The sequence below is a fragment of the Microcaecilia unicolor genome, chromosome 3 (genome assembly GCF_901765095.1).
Source record: "Microcaecilia unicolor chromosome 3, aMicUni1.1, whole genome shotgun sequence".
Lineage (NCBI taxonomy): Eukaryota > Metazoa > Chordata > Amphibia > Gymnophiona > Siphonopidae > Microcaecilia > Microcaecilia unicolor.
In genome coordinates this window covers 322,585,723-322,609,546 of record NC_044033.1, presented here as the reverse complement: position 1 = coordinate 322,609,546, position 23,824 = coordinate 322,585,723, and the positions used below count along the sequence as shown (strand labels likewise).

Below are 23,824 nucleotides of genomic sequence, written 5' to 3'. Positions count from 1 at the left end.
GCTTGACCAGTGGGTTTCTTACTATAAGGTAACAAGTAGTAAATTCTTGAGACCGGCGGGTACAATTGTTCTGAGATTTTTAATACTTCTGAGAGATATCTCTTAAAAGTTAACAAAGGTGCTACAGATGGCACTTTAGGAAAGTTTATGAGTCTCAAAGTTTTCATTCGCTGCTGATTCTCAAGATTTTCTACTTTTCTTTGTAGTAATACATTTTCTTTTATTAATGCCGCTTGGCAGCCTTTAATCTTGTCATTCTCAGCCTTAATAGTTTGTTCAAACACTCTAGTTTGTTGCAATTGTTCTTCCAGCTCTAACATTTTACCTGGGAGTGTTTGAGTAACTACCAAGGTCGAGGAAATTTTCTGAATAAAGGAATTTTCTAGACTCACCAAGGCGTCCCATATTGTCCCCAGGGTAATAGTTTCTGGTTTCTCCGTAGATAGTACTTTAAACTGTAACTGGCTCATTTTCTGGAGTTCTCCACTAGGCTTGGCCGTCACCTCTTCCGTTACCTCTCCTGCTCCTCCTGTGAAACTCACAGCGACGCTTTCCTGCATCGCTGGAATCGGCACTCCACTGCTCATGTCTGCCCCTGCTCTCGGGCTGGCTTCCCCCGTTCCGGGTCTAGGCAGTCCACGACATCCATCTTGCAGCATTGCCGGCATCACAGGAGGACTCCGCGTTTCAGGGCTCAAAGTGATGTCCCCTTCTAGCGGGGGGAGCGGTTCACCTCTCACCGCTTCTCCCAGCAGCGAAGTATTTTGCCCTGTTGTTCCTCCTTGGGTAGCAAAACGGTCCATCGGACCCAACTGAGGTCGTACAGGGGGAGCTGGGGTTACCCTCTGTCTACCCCGTCTTTTAGGCATGAAAATTATTTTTCAAAAACTCAGAAACTCATAAGAACAAGGTGAGTTAATGGAGCTGTTTCGCCAACTTCCTACTCAGTCGCCATCTTGCCCTTTTTTTTTTTAGAAATTCCATTGCCTAATCATAATCACAGGGCAGGCTGATCAATATGTCTGTAGATCTTTCACATCTAGATATGCTAATTCTTGAATCCATGATAAACATGCTCTAGGTTTGTTTTTTTTCCTGCATGGTTTGCTGAAAATTGGTTGAGGGTATTGTCTGAAGATTTTTTCTTGGGGTATAGTTTAATGCAATTGTGTGTTGTAGGCAGTTTTCTTCTGTTAATTGATATTAGGGTCTCCCTTTGCTTGAGGATCTGAGAAATTGTGAATAAGAACATAAGATGTGCCAAACTGGATCAGTCCAAAGATCCATTGAGCCCAGCATCCTACCTTCAACACTAGCTAGTCTGGATCATTAGGTAGTACCCCTTAGATCCTAATAAGTAGCTCCATTCCTTCTTCCTTACTACCAGGGATAAGTGCTGGCTTTCCCAAGGCTAATAGTTATTATGAACTTTTCTTCTAGGAACTTGCCCAAACCTCCTTTAAACCTGTTTATGCTAGATGCTTTGACAGTATCCTCTCACAACAAATTCCACAGGTTGCTTGAGTGAAAAAAACTTTTTCCAATTTCTTTCCTTAGCTATTTTTTTTTTTTTTTAATTCTGCAGAGGGAGGAATAGGTTTGAGGAGGTACCACCTCTGGCAAGGTCCTATAGGAAACCATGCCTTACTCCTTGATCTTGCTTTCTAAACTCATATCATCCAATAAATTAACTACCTACAGCCTAGATCCAGTTCCCTCTCCCTGGCTAAAAATCTCATGCAGTACTAGTATTGATACTATCTATTATAAACAACTAATCTAAACTCATATCATCCAATAAATTAACTACCTACAGCCTAGATCCAGTTCCCTCTCCCTGGCTAAAAATCTCATGCACTACTAGTATTGATACTATCTATTATAAACAACTAATAAAAAAAGGCCCGTTTCTGACAAAAATGAAACGGGCGCTAGCAAGGTTTTCCTCAGCTCCCCTGCAGCCACCCATGTCCAGCGACCCTCCTCTCCCCCTGCCCCCCCTCCAGCCACCCATGTCCAGCGACCCTCCTCTCTCCCCTGCCCCCCCTCCAGCCACCCATGTCCAGCGACCCTCCTCTCTCCCCTGCCCCCCCTCCAGCCACCCATGTCCAGCGACCCTCCTCTCTCCCCTGCCCCCCCTCCAGCCACCCATGTCCAGAGACCCTCCTCTGGACATGGATCAGCTGTGGGGCATGTTCCCCCCTCCCCCCCCCCCCCCAGGTTCTGAAGTTGACATCATAATGGCTACGGTGATGTCAGCCTGATCTACGGAGCCTAGCAGACCAACTCAGAATGAGCCACGGTCCCAGGCAGCACGTCAGAACATTGGAGGTGAGAATTATTATATAGGATAGCTTACAGTCAGGAGTGATCCCAACTCAGTGGAAGGAGGTGGCTGATTCTTAAGAGCCCAACCATAGATCAGCTAGTACCTGCGAACTAGTGCCCCATCTCCAATCTGAGATTCCTATTGAAATTGACAAGAAATGGTGGTTTTCAACAACTATTCCAATAAGTTGAAGCTTCTCAAGTGACCTCACTGCTTAAGGATCTACACACTACCTTTGAGTCGGGCAGGGTGGCATTAGCTATTTCTTTGGATCATATAACAGCTTTTGATTTGGTAGATCACTTGCTTTTAATACAAAGACTGACTGACTTAGGAATTAGAGACACTGCTCGCTAGTGGTTCCGAATTTTTTTTTTGGGGGTTGTGAATTTACTGTAACTACTTCATCCTTCTCTTCCTCCACTCATGCACTCCCTTTTGGAGTTCCCCAAGGATCAATCTTGTCCCCTGTCCTGTTTAATATTGTTCTTAGTCCCCTTTCCACCCTTATTCAGGAACACACTTTTGTAGCATATTTCTATTTTTTTAAGCTGACAACATTTTTCTAGTCTCATTGCAAGATCCTGTTGCTCCTGATCTCACCTCGCTACAATCATGTTTGGATTCTGTCTCTGGTTGATTACATGAACACCTCTTAGGGCCTTATTCTATAACCGTTATGCTGCTAAATTTATGCTCCTAAAATAGATTATGCTCATAATTTAGGAGCATAAATGTTAGGAGTGTAAATTTAAGATCATAACCAGGTGCCAAATCTCTCAAAAAACATTGCATCATGGACTATAGGCCATCCATTACACTTGATACTTGCCCCTACTATTCACGGACTACTGTTTAAAACTGATTGATTCATTTTGGTACCTAGGAGTACACCTTGGCTGCCAACTCTCATTCCATCAACAGATATCTGCAGTTACAAAGTTCTGTTTCATTGCCCTCCATCTCATTTGCTCAGTTTGCAATTATATTGATGACTCGATCTGTGCTACTTTAACTTATGCCTTAGTTACATCTAGACTCAAGTACTGCAACCCAGTCTGTGTGGGCCTTCACTCTGCTCCTCTAAAAGGGCTTCAGTCTGTTCAAAACACAGCTGTTAGACTGCTGTCTTGTGCAAAATGTTCAAACACTTTATACCTTTTTTTTAGTCAATACTACTGGCTTCCATATACAGGATAAATCATAAAAGTTTGACCCTGACTCATAGAGCTCTTTGTATTAAGATTCTGCTATACCTGGTGTCAACTATTACACCCTATACTTGTCAGAGAACTCTGTTTGACCACTGAGCACCATTTTTCTACTCGCAGTTTACATCTGCAAGACAAAGCGCCCTTTTAAAATCTAATCTACATTATGGGATGCACTTCCTTTCTCTCAATTCAAGAGGAATTGTCACGACTGTGGCCGTGACCCCTCTTTTGACTCACCTTTTCTGCCGGTCAACTCATGAGCTGGCTTCTTATCTGCATGGTTGTGTTTGTGTTCCAAGCCTCACTTCGGTGTTGAGTGTGTATTTCCTGTCTCTGTCCTGTTATAAGGAAGTGGTTCACTTGCAGTCAGGGCCTTTGCAATGCCAAAGGTCACCAGGTTAGTCTGTGTGCTTTTGAGCACTTCTGCCTAGATCCTTGTTACTTTGTTCTTAGCCTGTGTGCCTGTGAGCACTTCTGTTTCTGTCTGTCATCTTTGTATCCTTCCTAGTCTGCCTTGCTAGTTCTAGTCCCTTCTACCTGAGCTTCAGCCATTGTTCTGTTGTTTGTGTTAGCTTTGTATCCTGCCTAGCCTGCCTTGTTTGTTCTTTTCCCCTCTGGCCTTCAGTCCCTGTTCAGTCAAGCTTGTTTCAGTAATCCTATACCCTGTGTGAGAATCCTGAATCCTGTTTTAGTCAAGCTTGTTTTGTGTCCAGTGTCCGGTGTGAGAATCCTGCTGTTCCAGTTAGTCTGGTCCAGTGTTTCTTGTCTACCAGCTCCGTCCTGTAAGTCCTGCAGGCCGCCTGCACCTAGGGGCTCACCCTCTGGGGAACGGTGGCCTGCGCAGGTGAAGTCCGGTTGCTCCAGTCCTGTTATTCCAGTCTAGTCCGTTCCAGATTCCAGCTCCGTCCTTGCTTATTTGTCCAGTCCTGGTTGGGGGAATTTTGTCTGCTGCTGCAGCTCGACAGTAGCCCAAGGGCTCACGTTGTTCCAGTGTCCGAGAGCCTGAGACCGTGACAGGAATTATCTTTCCTCAAATTTGATGACCCTGAAAACATATTTGTTCTCTCTTGCATTCCCTGGGGCAGTGGTTGTGAAGTGATTGACAGTGATGACATAGGTAGACATGTCTTCTCTCCTCTCATCATGGTGTCTCATATTGTGTCATGGAAAGTGGCCTCCTGGAGTTCATAAAGTTTAATATATAGAGCCAACATATCAAGATGCATTTGGAATTTTTTTTTTTTTAATTAGACTGCAACAGGCAACCAAATCCTTGATATATTACAAATACCAGCACTTTTTTTTTTTTGCAGGGGTGCAAAAGTGGAAAGTTATTGGCTTATTTGGAGGGGCATTTTCGAAAGGGACGTCCAAGTTGCGATTTGGATGTCCTTGTAAAACGTCCAAATCCAGGGGCAGGGAAACACGTATTTTCGAAACAAGATGGACGTCTATCTTTTGTTTCGAAAATACTGTCAGGGATTTCCAAATCCTTAAATTTCGCCGCACCTAGATTTGGACATCCCTAGACATGGATGTTTCTGATTTCCAGTGATTTTCGAAACCAAAGACATTCATGTCAAAAACGACCAAATGCAAGCCATTTGGTCGTGGGAGGAGCTAGCATTTGTAGTGCACTGGTCCCCCTGACATGCCAGGACACCAACCGGGCACCCTAGGGGGCAGTGGACTTCATAAATTGCTCCCAGGAACATAACTCCATTACCTTCTGTGCTGAGCCCCACTACCCCTAACTGTACACCACTACCATAGCCCTTATGGGTGTAGGGGGGCACCTAGATGTGGGTACAGTGGGTTTGTGGTGGGTTTTGGAGAGCTCACTGTTTCCTTCACAAATGTAACAGTTAGGGGGGGGGTATGGGCCTGGGTCCACCTGTCTGAAGTGCACTGCAGTACCCACTAAAACTGCTCCTGGGACCTTCATGCACGGTCACGGACCGGAGTATGACATCTGAGGCTGGCACGAAATACTTTTAAAAATGTTTTTTGAGGGTGGGAGGGGGTTAGTGACCACTGGGGGAGTAACGGGAGGTCATCCCCGATTCCCTCCGGTGGTCATCTGGTCATTTTGGGCACCTTTTTGTGCCTTAGTCGTCAGAAAAACAGGTCTGGGTGAAAACGTCCAAGTGCTCGTCAGGGACATCCTTGTTTTTTTTCAATTATGGGTCAAGGATGTCCAAGTGTTAGGCACGCCCAAGTCCTGCCTTCACTACACCTCTGACACGTTCCCTTGAACTTTGGCCAGCCTTGCGATGTAGTGCAATTGAAGACTTCCTAAATCAAGCTTCGATTATACCGATTTGGATGTCCCGGGGAGAAGGATGGCCATCTTCCGATTTATGTTGAAAGATGGACGTCCTTCTCTTTCGAAAATGAGCCTGTTGGTTAAATCTTAAAAAAACAAAAAAAAAAGACCCTTCAAAAGTTTTACAGTTGCAAGATAGAACAGGATAAAAAGTAATTCAGATTCGGAGATCAATGCAATTTCATCAATTTTATGAATCTTTATATACATTGTTGGATGATGACTCCTTAGATCTTTATATCTTGAAAACCTTAATTGATCAAAGATTTCCAGTACCCATGAGACATTTACTTAATGCCCCATTCCTTGTCATCAGCAGCAGATGAATCCATTACGAATGGGTTGTATCCACCTATCAGCAGGGAGAGAGAGAGAACACTGAAAACCATAGTGCCGCTAGGACAGCTAGCTCCATCTGCCTCTCAGTATTTCTCTATCTCCCAGCAGGGTTGGACGCAGCTTGTTCAGCTCCTTGAAGACTCTGTCTGGGGTGGCTCCTGTGCTTTTGCCAGTTGTAACAGGGGTGTTGTGGCTAAGTGGAGCCCACTTTAAAGGCACATAGGTTCACCCTTTCCCTGCCTTCCCCTTCCCCCTGTGTGGATGCAGGCATATAGGTTCGCTCTTTCCCTGCCTTTCCCACCCTCTTCAGCTTCCGGAGTACCTCTGTAGCTGTTTGCCTCCAACTTTCCTCACAGCGTTAAAAAAAAAAATCGCGCTTTGATAACGCTGCTATTTCTGAGGCTTTTCCTGACTGTGTAGCGTGACCGGAGCTCGTGGACTCGGTCCTTTGAGGTAAGAGCAGTACTCAGCTCCTCTGGGGAGGGCCCGTGGACAGAGTTCAGATCGGGGTGATTTTGGCATGAAGCTGCCATTTTGAATTTTATTCCGCCGCTTTTCGGCGATGGCTGCTGAGGGATTTAAGCGCTGTTCCCGTTGTGGCATGCGCAGATCAGCAGCGGGGCTCTGTAAAACGTGCTGTTTAGACGGTAGAGCCAGTACGAGCATGGCGAGCGATGATTCTTCCCGCTCGATGGAGCTGGCAGCGGGCGCCATGGCTTGACCCCCGTGGTTGCGGAGGAGTCTGAGAGCAGAGGGGCGCCTCAGGCCGAGGCTACCAGAGGAGCTCCGTTCCCCGTGGCTCCTAATTCGGAGACTGGAGGTCCTGCTGAGTTTTTCTCCCCCGAGTTTGTGCTTATTTTACATAAAGCCTTCATGCTGAAAAGAGCTCTGCCGCAGGTATCTGACACTGCGTTGCTACCTGGTCCCCCTCCGACTGATGATGGCCCGGGGCTGATGTCAGACGTGGATTCCCCTGAGCGTTGGATGCACGCTAAGAATGGACGGGTAAATTTCCCCCCCCCCCTCCCCCATGGTTGGGCTGTGGGGACTCTGAGGGATCTGGCAGGCCTTCGTGGTCTGAGGAGCCAGAGGAAGGTGCCGGTTTGCCACTGGATCTGGACCCTCTGCGGTTCGGATTTTCCACCGCGATGAGCTGCCAACACTTATCTCTGATGCCTTACAGGCCCTCTCTATTGATGATCCTGTTAAAGGCGAGGCCTCCTCTGGTAATCCGAGGATGGCGAGTACTAAGAAGCCTGCTTGAGCCTTTCCTTTGCATGACTCCATCCAAGAGCTTATTTCTGCTCAATGGGCTGACCCTGAGGGGCCCTTGAAAGTGGCCAGGGCAATGGGGCATCTTTTCCCTCTGAGTGAGGAGCACTTGGCCCGTTTTGGGATACCTAAAGTGGATGCCTTAGTCACGGCGGTGACAAAAAGACCACCCTCCCAGTAGAGGGAGGGGTCGCCCTGAAGGACATTCAGGACCAGCAGCTGGAATCAGCGCTAAAACGGTCCTTTGAGATTTTGAGCCTAGCCTTAAGGGTGTCTGGTTGCAGTTCTTATGCTGCTTGAGCCTGCCTCTCTTGGTTACAACAGGCAGTGGAACAGCCCGTGGATGGTGTGGAGTCCCTCGCTGAGGTTGCACCACGAATGGAGTTGGCCTTGTCATTTTTAGCTGACATCCTCTATGATCTGGTCAGAGCTTCGGCTAAACAGATGTCTGTGGCGGTGTCCGCCTGCCACCTTCTATGGCTACGGCATTGGGCGGCTGACATGGCCTCTAAGCAAAGGCTGGTGAAGTTGCCCTTTCGGGGCCTTCTGCTATTTGGATAGGAGTTGGAGAAGATTGTTAAAGACCTGGGGGATGCTAAACCCCAGAGGTTACCTGAGGATAGGCCGTGGCCTTCTTCCAAGGGTCAGGTGGTTCCCTCCTCCAGACCTCACTTCTGTGAAGCTCGAAGGTATCGCCCCGGGGCACTCTGCTGGGTTTATTCAATGTGCCCGTTTTCAGCAGAGGAACTCCTTTCGCTCGGACAAACGCTCCGCAGCGGCAGGCTCAAGGCCAGGAGTTCAGGGCCGTTCTCCACAATGATGGGACGCTGGTCCACTCCTCCTTTATAGCTGTAGGAGGACGCCTTTCCCTTTCTCGAGGAGTAGACCAAAATTACCTCAGATCAGTGGGTCCTGGACCTGATCAGAGAAGGTTACCGATTGGAATTCGGTGCCCCGGTGAGAGATGTTTGAGGAGTCCCGATGCGGCACTGCCGTCAAACGGGCAGCGGTAGAGGAGACCTTACAAGTCTTGTTGCACCTTGGAGCGGTGATCCCTGTGCCTCCCACCGAACATGGCTGAGGTCGTTACTCCATTAATTTTGTCGTGCCGCGAAAAGGCGGGTCTTATCGGCCCATTCTCGACTTAAAGAAAGTCAACGAGTGCGACATTTTCACATGGAAACCCTGTGCTCCGTCATTGCGATGGTTCAGCCAGGAAAGTTCCTCACGTCTCTGGACCTGAAAGAAGCTTACTTGCGCATTCCTATATGGCCCCCGCACCAACGGTTCCTCCGGTTTGCGGTGTTGGGAAAACATTTCCAGTTTCGGGCCTTGCCTTTTGGCCTCGCCACAGCTCCCCGAACCTTTTCCAAGGTAATGGTGGTAGTAGCTGCCTTTCTCAGGCGAGAGGGTATCCGGGTTCACCCGTACCTCGACAACTGGCTCATCAGAGCAGACTCTGCAGAAGAGAGTCGTCACGTAACAGCCAGAGTGGTCTCAGTACTGCAGTTTCTGGGCTGGGTCATCAATATACCCAAAAGTCACCTGACCCCCCTCTCAATCTCTAGAATATTTGGGGGTCCGGTTCAACACGACCTCGGGGTTTGTCTTTCTACCCGACCAAAGGCGGTGCAAGCTTCAGAATCAGGTCCGTCTGCTCCTGCGGATGCCTTGCACACGATCTTGGGACTTTGTCCAGCTGTTGGGGTCGATGACGGGCACCTTGGAAGTGGTGCCATGGGCGAGAGCGCACATGAGACCTCTGCAGGTTGCCCTGCTTCAACAATGGTCTCCTATGTCCCAGGATTATCAACGCAGACTCACGTGGCTCCCTGCGGCCCGACTCAGTATGGAGTGGTGGCTTTCAGACAGCATGCTACGCCAAGGAATGCTGCTAGCGCTTCCTGATTGGTGCCTGGTGGTAACGGATGCCAGCCTGAAGGGCTGGGGAGCACATTGCCAGGGAAGCTATGCCCAGGGTCTGTGGACACCCGAGGAAACGGGGTGGTCCATCAATCGCTTGGAACTGAGAGCGATATTCCAGACTTTTCTGGCCTTTTACAAGACTCTGTAGGGACTGGCTGTCAGAGTTCTGTTGGACAACACGACAGCAGTGGCCTACATAAATCGTCAAGGCGACACTCAGTGCCAAGCACTGGCCGCAGAGGCCGCTCAGATATGCCACTGGGCCAAGCTACATTTGCAGCTTCTGTCAGCAGGTTAGAGCAACGTGCAAGCCGATTTTCTAAGCAGGTATCAAATCGACCCTGCGGAGTGGGAACTGGCAGATGAAGTGTTCCTTCAGATCTGTGCCAAATGGGGAACGCCCGTAGCGGATCTTATGGCCTCAAGCACAAATGCCAAAGTCCCATCCTTTTTCAGCAGACGGAGAGATCCTCGCTCGGCGGGGTTGGATGCCTTGGCTCAACCTTGGCCTCCTGTATGTGTTCCCTCCTTGGCCCTTAATAGGGCAACTCCTGTCAGCAGCTCACATAGCAGGTCAGAGCAATGTGCAAACCGATTATCTACGCAGGTATCAAATCGACCCTGCGGAGTGGGAACTGGCAGACGAAGTGTTCCTTCAGATCTGTGCCAAATGGGGAACACCCGTAGCGGATCTTATAGCCTCAAGTACAAATGCCAAAGTCCCGTCCTTTTTCAGCAGACGGAGAGATCCTCACTCAGCGGGGTTGGATGCCTTGGCTCAACCCTGGCCTCCTGTATGTGTTCCCTCTTTGGCCCTTAATAGGGCGGCAACTCCTGCGAATTCGGCTGCATCAAGGAGTGGTGATCCTCATTGCCCCGGATTGGCCCTGGAGGCCGTGGTATGCGGACCTCCGACGGATGCTGGTGGAGGCTCCCCTTCCCTTGCCTCTGGTACCGAACCTGTTGACGCAGGGCCCGGTAACCATGGAGGATCCCTGCCGCTTTGGTCTTACGGCATGGCTATTGAGAGGGCGCAATTGAGAGACAAGGGATATTCTAACAAGGTCATCTCCACTCTCTTGCAGGCCCACAAGCGTTCCACTTCTATGGCCTATGCTCGGATCTACTACTACTACTTAACATTTTTAAAGCGCTACTAGGGTTACGCAGCGTTGTACAGTTTAACATAGAAGGACAGTCCCTGCTCAAGGAGCTTACAATCTAAAGGACAAATGTACAATCAGTCAAATTGGGCAGTCTAGATTTCCTGAATAGAGGTATAAAGGTTAGGTGCCAAAGATCTGGTGCCAGTTTGAGGCTTGGTGTGCTTCTACAGCGATCACACCCATGCGGTCTTCTGTCTTGCAGATACTTGACTTTTTGCAGGATGGTGTACAAAAAGGCTTTGCCTATAATTCCCTGCGTGTTCAAGTGGCAGCGTTGGCATGTTTTCGGGGGAAGGTCTCGGGCCTCTCACTGGCTGCGCATCAGGACATTGCACGGTTTCTTAGAGGTGTGCTTTGGCTCCGGCCTCCCATGCGGGCCCCTTGTCCGGCTTGGAACCTGGGGCTAGTATTAAAGGCTCTTCAGTGTTTGCCCTTTGAGCCACTGAGGTGAGCTTCGGAGAAGGATGTGACTCTAAAGACAGTCTTTTTGGTGCCATTACATCGGCGAGACGGGTGTCTGAGCTCCAGGCGCTGTCCTGTCAAGATCCATTTCTGCAATTCTCAGAGTCCGGAGTTACGGTACGTACTTGGGCCTACCTTCCTGCCTAAGGTGGTTTCAGTGTTTCACGTAAACCAGCCTATTTATCTGCCCTCCTTTACTAGGGAGGAGTTTCTGGAATCTTTTGGGCAGTTGCACCTTCTGGATGTGCGCAGGGTTCTGTTGTAGTATCTGCAGATGTCAAATGCTTTCAGGACCTCTGATCACCTTTTTCTATTGGTGTCGGGTACTCGCAGAGGGTCTTCAGCGTCTAAAGCCACTATAGCCCGTTGGCTTAAAGAAGCCATTTTTTCTGCATATCTGCTATCTGGCCGGCCTCTGCCTGACGCCTTTAAGGCACATTCCACAAGAGCGATTTCCTCCGCTTGGGCTGAGACGGGAGCACTCTCTTCAAGAGAAATGTAGTGCTGTTACTTGGCTTCTAAGCTCTCTTTTGCCCGTCATTACAGGCTGGATGTGGCTGCCAGGAGGGACGCGCTTTTTGGAGCACAAGTGCTTGTTCCCGCCCTATCTAGGGATTGCTTTGATACATCCCATTCGTAATGGATTCATCTGCTGCTGATGACAAGGAAGGGAAAATTAGGTTCTTACCTTGGTAATTTTCTTTCCTTTAGTCACAACAGATGAATCCATGATCCCTCCCTGATTGACTTTGTTTTGTGTTCAGTTTTTCCTGCAGACATGTTCCCTCATTGGGAGAAGTTGGAAAACAGTCTTCAGGATTTCTGTTCTACTGCAGGAGGTTGAGTTCGTCCTTCCTTTGTGTTGTTGCTCCTGTTCTGGGGCGTTCGTTCGCTGTGAGGAAAGTTCATGTTATGCTACTTTGCGATTTAACACTGCTTTGGAAGCTTCAGAATACTGAGAGGCAGATGGAGCTAGCCGTCCTAGAGGCACTATGGTTTTCAGTGTGCTCTATCTCCCCCTGCTGGTAGGTGGACACAACCAATTCGTAATGGATTCATCTGCTGTGACTAAAGGAAAGAAAATTACCAAGGTAAGAACCTAATTTTCCCATCTTGGAAGGAGAACTTGCCGTAGCCGTTCAGGAAATTTCCCTTAATAAAGGGCCTAGAGTGGATGGGTTTAGAGCTGAATTCTATACATTTCTTCAGGAAAAGATTGGGCCCTCATTGCTCCCAAGTAGGTTTTCTCCAGGGTAGAAAGGCCACTAAAATCATACGGCTAATTGTGGTCTCCTTGGAAGAGGTCCAAAGATGGAATTTGCTTTTAATATGTTTTGATGCAGAAAAAGCATCTGATCATGTGTATTGGAACTTTCGTTTTAAGATACTGAGGGCGTATGGAATAGAAGGCTTTTTTGAGGCTTTGGTGCAGGTTCTGTACTCTGATTCTAAAGCTATAATATGTGTAAATATGTTCACAGCCCTCTTGTCTGTCAAGGCACACGCCAGGGGTGCCCATTGGTCACCCTTACTTTTCGTTTTGGCCCTGGACCCCTTATCAGAGACATTCAAGGAAGTCCAAACTTAAATGGGGTATGTTTCAAGCATTCAGAATTTAAAGTTTACGCGTTTCTGGACTATTTTTTTAGTACATATCACTGATCCCCCACCCCCTCCCAAAAAAAAATTCATTTGTAGCATTAATGGAACTTTTTGCCGAATATGGGGATTTTTCAGGATTTAAATTGACCTGGTAGAAGTCCATGGTGTTGGCCTCTTGAGATAGGGTTAGGAGGGGATGGACTAGGCAGTTTTCTTTTTGCTGGGTGAATCGTTCTTTCCAATATCTGGAGATACAGCTGACAGTGAAGACTTCAAAGTTATATCAGCTTAATATTACTCATTTACTTCCACTTTTGAAACATTATCAAGTTGGCAAATACTTCCTCTTGGTTTCCATGGTAGGATCCATTTCTTTAACATGGTTGAATTTCCAAGATGGTTGTACATATTGCAAATGCTGTCCCTTAAATGGCTGAAGAAAGATTTATGTATTCTATATCAACATTTATACAGATTTTGTTGGGGAGGCAAAAGCCTTAAAACTGCTTTAAAAATGTTATTGGGCAATTGGCATAGAGGAGGATTGGGATTTCCTGATTTATATAAAAGCACAAACGAGCTAACCAACTACCGTCCAGTTGCATCTATCCCACTAGTAGTAAAAATGATGGAGAGTTTGGTGACTAAACAGCTTATGGATTACCTGGACAAGTTCTCAATACTGCATAACTCACAATCAGGATTCCGATCCCACCATAGTACCGAAACTGTCCTAGTCACCCTCCTGGCCAAATTCAAACAGGAGATAGCCATAGGTAAAAGCATACTCCTGCTCCAGTTCGACATGTCGAGCACATTTGACATGGTAAACCACAACATGCTACTAAGACTACTTGGCCACTTCGGGATTGAAGGAAATGTACTTAACTGGATCAAAGACTTTCTAACCACCAGAACTTATCAAGTAATATCCAGCTCAAACATATTACCACCGTGGAAAGCTGTCTGCGGAGTACCTCAAGGATCACCATTATCACCAATACGCTTCAACATGATTATGATTCCACTGGTACAGTCCTTATCCAATCGAGGCCTTAACCCGTTCATTTATGCAGATGATGTTACAATCTACATCCCCGTTAGACATGACTTGACAGAAATAACCAATAAAATCAACGAAGGCCTGAACATCTTGGACTCCTGGACAAACTCATTCCAACTGAACACTTAAAAAAACACACTGCCTTATCCTCTCCTCCCAACACAACAAGTACAAACCCACAACCATAAATACTTCAGGACACACCCTCCCTACCTCAGACAGCTTGAAAATATTCGGCGTCACACTCGACTGCAACCTTACTGTCGAGAGCCAGGTAATTGTTACACCGGAATCGGTTAACGCCAATCACGGTACCATGTAAGCCACATTGAGCCTGCAAAGAGGTGGTAAAATGTGGGATACAAATGCAATCCTATATAATAATTCTCACCTCCAACGTTCTGTACTGCCTGGGACCGTGCCTCCCTCGGAGATGGTGCGGAAGGCTCCGTAGATCAGTCACACACGTCACTGGACGCATTATGATGTGGTCGTAGCACATACACTCTCTCACAGACACACTCGCACCCAGTCTCACTCTCTCTCACACACACACACTCGCACAATCACTCTCTCTCTCTCTCTCTCTCTCACACAGTCACTCTCACACACACACTCTCTCAAACATACACACTACGAGGAAAACCTTGCTAGCGCCCGTTTCATTTGAGTCAGAAATGGGTCTTTTTTACTAGTAAATAAATAAAAATAATAAAGAAAATGTTCTATTCAATGTGGAAGCTCAAACGACTAAAACCTTTCTTCCCAAGAGAAACCTTTCGAAACCTAATACAATCAATGGTCGTAAGTCATGTAGACTATTGCGACGGAATCTACGCGGGATGCAAAGAACAACTCACAAAAAAAACTCCAGACTGCCCAAAATACAGCAGCCAGATTGATATTCAGCAAAACATGATTCGAAAGTGCAAAACCCCTTCGAGAAAAGCTGCACTGGCTCCCAATCTAACGGATCATCTTCAAAATCTGCCATAAAATTATATACTACTGAGTTCAAAATCACAGTGTATATTCATATAAATATTTTATACATATATCTATATGAGAGGATCTTTCAGATTAGCGCACTTACCCCTAATAAGGCTAAATGAGCCTAGCATATGTCTCAAAGGGGAGTAACGCACTCGTCATCGATCCTACGATATTCCTCATAACTTTTTTAAAAAAAATTTTTTATATTATTCTCAATTATCACATCTAGTAATTTTCATTCAGTTCAATAACTTTTTTTAAGTACTTAGCTTATCTCATTTTTCTCCTAATCGGTATTCAATTATTTTCAGTATTCATACGTTGGAGACCAGATGTCACACCGACACAGATCCATGTTTTGCGTATTACAACGCTGTTTCAAGGTAGTCTCCTAAATATAGAAACAGTTTTTAAACAATTTTTAAACAATAATTATGCCTCACACTGTGTTTCAATCTACAGCTAAGCTGTTTACTCACCCCGCTCTTGTCAAATAGTCTCCATCTAAGATGGCCGACATACACTTAATACGGATTATATATCCAATAACGTAAGCTAACGTAAGCTAGCGTGAGCTAACGTACAGCGTCACTCTCAACCTCCCTGTCTGTCAGCTGATAGGAATTAAAGAGTAACAGTAATTACAAAAACACTATTTCCATTGTATATCCCTCATACAAGCGTCTGCCAGTCAATTTCACGATTTAACCCCGCAGGTTCAATCGTATCCAAAGTGAATATCCAGTATTGTTCTTTATAGTTTAATATACTTTCAAGATCTCCTCCCTCCCACCCTTCTATAATTTGGTCAATAATACGCCACTTTCTATATTTAGGAGGACTACCTTGAAACAGCGTTGTAATACGCGAACATGGATCTGTGTCGGTGTGACATCTGGTCTCCAACGTATGAATATTGAAAATAATTGAATACCGATAAGGAGAAAAATGAGATAAGCTAAGTACTTAAAAAAAGTTATTGAACTGAATGAAAATTACTAGATGTGATAATTGGCATAGTCCCAGGATATATGATAGACCTTATAGATCTACCAATAAGAAACAGAGCCGGATCGTCAAGATAATACCTAAACCTACACTACCCAAATTGCAAAGGACTGAAATACAAAACTCACAAATCTGGCTTCTCCTACATAAGCGCACAACTATGGAATGGCCTCCCAAAAGCGGTGAAAACAATCCATGACCACCTGAACTTCAGGAAATCACTAAAAACCAACCTCTTCAAAAAGGTCTATCCCAATGACCCCACGTAAATCTCTTCACCCAGGAATATAACATGACTAATGATCGTACTGGACATCACACAATCTTCATCCCTTCCGATCCTCCACATGTACCTCATTCGATCTCTATACAACCTGTATTTGTTATCAACCGACTGGGCAAATGCCTTTGATGGTATTATGTAAGCCACATTGAGCCTGCAAATAGGTGAGAAAATGGGTACAAATGCAATAAATATAAGTATAATCAAGCTTGTTTGTGCCTCCATTTGGGTGATTGGCTTTTGGAGAGAGAAGACTATACTTCAATACAGGTTGAGGCAGATTTTTTTTTTTTTACTCGGCATTTTAATTTTCTTCTACAAGCACCTCTGAAGCTTGTTCTTTTATTTGCAACACAGTAGTCTGCTATGCCCCTCCAGATCTCTTACCCACCAGGGGCAATTCTGCATTTCTTCTATGGGTTGAGAATGGGACTTTTGGAAATTGGGAACATATAGGAATTTCATGTTTGGAGCAGTACTGCAGCCAGATGGTCTATTAATACTGTTACAGAGATTGGGAGGTTGCACTTTGGTTCAGCTGGCTGCCGATTCTGCTTATCAACAATTGCAGCTTATTTCTGCCGTGAACAAAACTACTTTATCTGCCATAGTCTTACATTTATTTCACTTTTTTTAAATGATGGAGATGGACTTTCAGTTATCATAACTTCACAAAGCTCTTTTAGAGATCTCACCTCAGAAACATCTGTCAGAATTTACATCAAAATGGTATGTAGATCTAAACAGAACACCTGCTTCTATGGATCTTTGTAAATTCATTTCTAGAATTGATCGTTAATGTTGATTTATGGGAATGTCTGTTCAGGGTGATTCACTGTACTTATTTCGCAAACTCTAATTTTTAAAATGGGCAGGACCGACTCACCTGTTTGCCAGAAATGTGCTCAATCTCCTGATTCTTTTTGTTCATGCGTTTTGGGAATGCACACATGTTTCTTTGTTTTGCAGATTGATTGTTTTCTTACCTGGCGTGCATACTTGGATCTTCAGTTCTATTCTTAGCAGCAGACTTCTTGCTGGATAAGAATGAGGCTTTTGCATAGCAGAGCAGGGAAGGCTGCCTTTTAATTCATAAGGCAGGCCTTTTAGATAAAAAGACTATCCTTAAAGTATGAACTGTCACAGATCCACCCTCTTTTTGGGGTTGGTGTTAGGTTGCCAACTAGGTCTCAATTCGCTCGACAGGATTTATCCAGTCCTTGCCTTACCCCATTGAATGCAGGGACTTGTGATACGTTTTTCCCATTGGATTCCCTAAGAAAAGGGAGGCTAACATAGTAGATGACGGCAGAAAAAGACCTGCACGGTCCATCCAGTCTGCCCAACAAGATAAACTCATATGTGCTACTTTTTGTGTATACCTTACCTTGATTTGTATCTAAGAAACTATCAAACACATCACTCCAATATAGTGTCACACTGGGGATTCAGATCTGAAGGAAGGTGGTGGAAGCCTGTGATGGTTATATTTACAGTGGAGCATAAAAGTCAGGCTCCCTGTTACACTGAGGCTATTTTTTAAAATTTAATATATTTTATCCTTCAGATCTGAATCCCCAGTGTGACTCTATATTGGAGTGATGTGTTTGATAGTTTCTTTGTTATAACTACACACTCGTGCAGATTGTTTATTTGCTTGATTTGTATCTGCCATTTTCAGGGCACAGACCATAGAAGTCTGCCCAGCACTAGCCCCGCCTCCCACCACCGGCTCTGCCACCCAATCTCGGCTAAGCTTTTGAGGATCCATTCCTTCTGAACAGGATTCCTTTGTTTATCCCACGCATGTTTGAATTCCATTACCGTTTTCATCTCCACCACCTCCCGCGGGAGGGCATTCCAAGTATCCACGCTCTCCATGAAAAAATACTTCCTGACATTTTTCTTGAGTCTGCCCCCCTTCAATCTCATTTCACGTCCTAAAGTTCTACCGCCTTCCCATCTACGGAAAAGGTTCGTTTGCGGATTAATACCTTTCAAATATTTGAGTGTCTGTATCATATCACCCCTGTTTCTCCTTTCCTCCAGGGTATACATGTTCAGGTCAACAAGTCTCTCCTACAAGACTACAAATCCCTGCATGCATTGGGTAAGCCCAGGAATAGGTCAGCCTTGTCAGGTGAATTGGTAGCTAGTAGGCAACCCTAGGTTGGTGTATGCTACACCATATTATGTTAATGGAGAAACAGAAGGCTTATTTGTCTCATAAATGTAAAAAGCAATTCTTGTTAATTTGGAACCCTTACATAAATTCCCTTTCTTTTAGAGCCCAAAACATAGTGCTCAAAACGATTCAGTGGAACAGAGAAGATGGAAGCATTGTATTGCAAATTCTCCTCCCCCCACTCTTTTTGTTTGTAGTTGGTTCTTTTTTTCTCTTTTGGGTAGATGAGGAGAGGAGGGAGGGAGGGGAGGAAGGAAAGTGGTGATTACAGGAAGGTGATCTAACAGCTGAAGGGGGGCAATGGGCTTTAAGAAACAGTTTTCAATATGTATACTTTGGACGAAAGGCGGAAGAGGGGGGAGATATGATAGAGACATTTAAATAAGATGCGGCATAAGTGCACAGGAGGAAAGTCTCTTTCAATTGAAAGAAAGCTCTGCAATGAAGGAGCATAGGATTAAAGTGAAAGGGAATAGACTTAAAAGTAACCTGAGGAAATACTTCTTCACGGGAAGGGTGATGAATTTGTGGAACAACCTCCCAATGGAAGTGGTGGAGATGAAAACAGTATCTGAATTCAAGAGAGCTTGGGACAAGTACATAGGATCTCTAAGGGAGAAGTAGGGAGAATAGATGGCATAGATGGGCAGACTGGATAGGCCATATAATTTTTATTTGCCTACATTTTTCTCTTTTCACCACATATACTGCAGAATAGTTACTTGTATGGACACTTCTACAAGTAATGCTGTTTTTGTGCTTTTCACCTTTCACCACAATTTCAGATTTTCTTGTGTTAAGCCTTTTATCTTTGGGAAAGAGAATATACCAGGTAATAGATTTTAGAATTCTGTTAAGGTTGTTGTCACAATGATTTTCTGGTACAGCAATGTTAGTGTCACACAGCCAGTGGTTTAGATGTCCACTACCTTATTGTACCATTTTGTATATATTCTTTCTGACATCAGCATTAGCAACTAGATGTGTGACTATTTCCAGTTCTTCTGCTTAGTTTGATGGAGTATCCCTTCTATTTATTTATTGCATTTGTACCCCACATTTTCCCACCTATTTGCAGGCTCAATGTGGCTTACAGAGTGTTATGACAAAGCCATGACAGAATAATGGATACAATCGAAAGTATGCAGAAAAAGGATGTGGAATTAGAGAGGGTGGTGTTAGGGTAGGATAGATTGGGAGGTGAATTTGTGTCTAAGGTTTCCTTTTGTAGGTTCTATTGAAGAGATGTGTCTTCTGAGATTTGCGGAAGTTACTTGGGTTGTCTATTGTTTTTAGGGCTGGGGGTAACCTGTTCCACATCTGTGTACTTCTGAAGGAGAAGGTAGAGGCGTATGCCTGCTTATATTTAATTCCTTTGCAACTAGGGAAATTCAGGTTGAGGAATTTGTGAGCTGATCTCTTGGCGTTTCTGGGCGGTAGGTCCACAAGGTTAGCCATGTACAGTGGGACATCTGCGTTGATGATCTTGTGTACGATCGTGCAGATCTTGAATTCGATGCATTCCTTGAGTGGAAGCCAGTGAAGTTTTTCTCTTAAGGGTTTCGCGCTTTCGTATTTGGTTTTTCCAAATACGAGTCTGGCTGCGGTATTTTGGGCTGTTTGGAGTTTCTTAATAGTTTGTTCTTTGCAGCCAGCGTATAGAAGAGTGTTGCAGTAGTCCAGGTGACTAATAACCATGGACTGGACCAGAGTACGGAAAACGTTTCTCGGGAAGAAAGGTTTGATTCTTTTGAGTTTCCACATCGAGTAGAACATCTTTTTTGTCGTGTTTTTCACTTGGGTATCGAGAGTATTTGAAGGATTGACAGTTTCTTATTAAAGCATTCCATTGCCTTACGATTTTGTGATCTTCTATCTTACTTCCCAGTTCATCTCTTGTCCAAGCTGAAGAGCATCCTAATCTGTTTAGACTGTTCTTATGAGGAAGCTATTGTATTCCCTTTCTCATTTTTGTTGCCCTTCCCTTTCTCATTTTTATTGCCCTTCCCTCTGCTTTCTCCTTTGTATGTATATGTATCTATATCTATAATGTACTCAATTGAAATTTTAATCAAATTTTAAATGGGTCTCTGAAGTGCCTTCCTCCTTGAGCATGTACCTTCCTATCAAAGCCCTTCCACCAGAGTATCTATGGTCCTCCTGAAGATGCTCTGCTGTTCCCCATCCCCCCCTCCCCAGCCTTACCTGAAGGATGCCCTGGTGGTGAAGGGTAGGACTGGCAGTTGGAAGTCATAGCTGCCATTTTGAACCTGGAACTTGGGTAGACCACCTCTGGATTACAAGTCTGGTGCTCTAACCACTTGGCCACAGCTGCTTGCCCTACCCTAGACTACCAGGGCATCCTTCAGGAGGGGGAAGGATGTTCTTATGTTGGGGTGGAGATCTTCCAGAGGTGCTTTGGGTGTGAATGCTCGATGAAGCCTTTGGCAGTTAGCATTTTAAAAGACACTAACCACCACTTGCCACATGTGTTAATCATTTTAATTGCAATTAACATTTGTGTATTAATTTTTCCACATTAATGGAGATTAATCAACAGTATTAATATACATGTGTGTATTTTTTTCCTCACAGAGATGCATTGCCTTTTTTCTTTGATAATATAAACAACAATTTCTTATAGTGTGTTTAAACCTTTTAAATAAAAAAAAATTGAGAGAGTCTGTGCCTCTAGTTAGGCCTATATTTGCTTTGAAAACATTGAGCATAATGTCAGTTCTTAAATATTTACATCTGGAAAGGACAGTGATATAAATATCACCTGAGTGTTCTCCACAGTGCAGGACAGCCTAGTCAAGAAGGGGACCCAGCAAGCTTGAAACATTGTGCAAATGGTTCTAGATTCCATTAGTTGATACCTCTGAACAGCTGGAGAAGCGCTTGGTATTATTTGCTGCTGCGGGGGCAAATTCTTGCAGTGTGATTTGAGTCTCTTCTTGAGACTTGGCCCCAGCTGCAGGAGATGATGTGCTTAAGTGCTTCTCTGGCTGCTGAGGGGAGTTGGCTAATATTATTGAATGAAGATGTTGGGAAGCTGTGCTGCAGCATTCTTTAAAGTAGGTAGCAGAGTATAGCCTCACTCATCAACTTCTAAATCAAGGATTTGGAAGGGACCTTTCTTCCCTCCTTTTCCCCAAGCTAAGGCAAGCCCTCAGCAAAATTTTGTTTGGGGGCCTTGCATTTGAAGTTACACCACTGGGAAAGGGTTAAGGTACAAACTTAGCATTGTAAGCCTTTGAGGTAGGGAAATTAGCAATTGTATATGTATGGAAAATTTGCTTTTAGCTTTAATTTGGAAAGGCATGCAATTAAATCTAAAATCCAGATTTGTTTCTTGAGACCTGAGAGCTGACAAGGTTGGCTTGTTTAATAGTGTAAGAACAGGAGCTGAATTTGAGAAATTGTGTTCCTTTCTCATCATTTGACCTTTCTGTTGGCGAAGATGACACACTATTTCTGTTCCAGGTAATAAAAGTATTGGGATTAGACTAGCAGCATGCATGTAAAAGAATAGTCTTCTATCTATATACACACATATATTTTTTTTGTGAACAGGACTCAAGCTCATTTTAAAGTTAAAAGAAAATGATCGCAAAACCAATAAACCAAGTTGTATGTATGGTTGGTCTCTTTAATGAATTTATAGCCTGTTACCATTCTGTGCCTTTGGTGCTTCTGCTGGTGTTGCACTGGGCTCACTATGTAGGGTCACTAAAGGTCACTACCAGGAAAAATCTAAAATTCTTGTGGTGCCTAGTTCCCAGCTACTCTGCCAGGGGATATGGAACACCTTAATCAGGACTGAGAGCTGAAATGGAAAAAAAATGGAATACCTAAGTGGTGACAGGTCTAATTTTTTTCTTATTTTTGAACTCAAGTTCATAGAGCTAATTGTGCAAACCATAAGTCATGTTAGACCGAGATGGTTATTTGTTATTCCAGTGAACCGAAACATTTTGGTAATTTCTGCATGGTGCTGCTCTTTACTCCTCTCGCATGTCATTTATTCAGCTATGAATCATACTTCCGTAGATACTTCCTGGCATGAACCTTTCATATGGGAATGGAAAGTTTTACCACTAGTGTAATATTTTCTTTCTGTTTTTGGTTTTCTCTAGGCCCGGGTGCTTTATGACTTTGAGGCTGAACCTGGAAACAATGAGCTGACAGTCAAAGAAGGTGAAGTAATTGTAATTACCAATAAGGTAAGATAATTAAAGGGAATTAAAGAGAAAAAACTGGGGAACGGAATGAAACTCGTTCTTAAAACATATATATAGTATTGAGAACATTGGCTTATGCGTGAGAGAAGCATCAGCAAAGGAATAGAATTCAGATGTTCACAAGTTTCCTTTGCTTTAGGAGCAACAAGTGAGGAAAACATGTGGAATGGGTACCATAGAATTCTTCCTCACTCCTCTCTGCATGTGCATGTTAGTATTGTCTCTTGTGTGTATCTTTGAGTTGGAGGAGAGGAAGGTGGGCTTAAATGATGTGATAAATGATGTGATATTCGTTTGAAAAGAAAATGAAATTAAACCAACTATGATGATAAATCAAATCAAAAGATGCCATTAACGGATTTCACAGGATGGATTTTACTGTTTAATCACAGGGTGCCATGGTTCCACGGTAGGGTCAACACTGGCTCCTACAATGGATCCCCATTTACTTCAGTGAACCCCCCCCCCCACCTCACTTCATAGTCTCATTGAATGTTTCCATGCTCCCCCCTTTGATAGGATCTTTGTTCATGGCTCCCCCCTCCCCAAATACTTGATTGCTCCAGAAGTTGTGTAGGAAAAACATTGCAGGGTCTACTTCTGGGTGTGGTGGTGGTGGCGACAGCAGCAGGTTGTGAGCATGAGGACCGAGTACATTCTTTGAATGGAGTGGTCTACTTGTTAGAGCAAGTGGGCTTAGAGCCAGGTAAACTGGGCAAATTATTTTCATCCTCCTCTTGCTTTTGGTTCAAACCAGAGGGGCTAAGGATTGACTGACGCAGAGTGAGATTATGGCCAAAGAATGAAATGTACAGACAATATCAGTTTAAAGCTAGAAAGAGAAGTGTGAAAAAAAAGACTTCAGAAATGGAAGAAACAAATATATAGCTTTCTTTGATTACTCTGAAAGGATATAGACGGTGTGTACAGTATATTAGGCCTGCTTTTTGGAAGGAATCTGCCTAGCAAATTAAATGGTTACCTAGGAAACCTTTTTAGACTAAAAATTCCCATCCACTTAGTATGCATAATAATGCATTTATAGCAGTTGAGTTCAACCCAAGTTCTTAAAGGGAGGTGCTATTAATGACAATGGCCCTACTAGAGAGAGAGAGAAAACAGAAGTGTACTATCTTGTTCACAACCAAACCCCAAGTACTTCTGGTGGTGTGCTGCTGCCTGCTGCTCATGTAGTCAGTGCCTCCCTGTTCCCCACCATCATAAGCTCTGCCCATCTTCATGTAAAATTCTTGTAGATGGTAGCAGCTTTTTATTTTTTTTTCCTGCAGCAGTATTCCTTCTCCTTCATTTCTCTACCATTTCTACTCCTCAGCATTCCTTCTCCTACTCTCTGCCCCCCCCATACTCCAGGACCTCACTAGCTTTCTCCAAGGTCTGTCCAGTACCTTTTG

General features: G+C 44.6%; 1 protein-coding gene across 1 annotated transcript in view; it reads left to right on the top strand.

The window, feature by feature from the left end:
• SNX9 (sorting nexin 9) overlaps nt 1–23,824 on the top strand; it is a 378,115-nt gene that overhangs the window by 63,770 nt on the left and 290,521 nt on the right. The window contains 1 exon segment of the mRNA XM_030198382.1: nt 22,308–22,394. Coding sequence (XP_030054242.1) covers nt 22,308–22,394 — 87 coding nt within the window.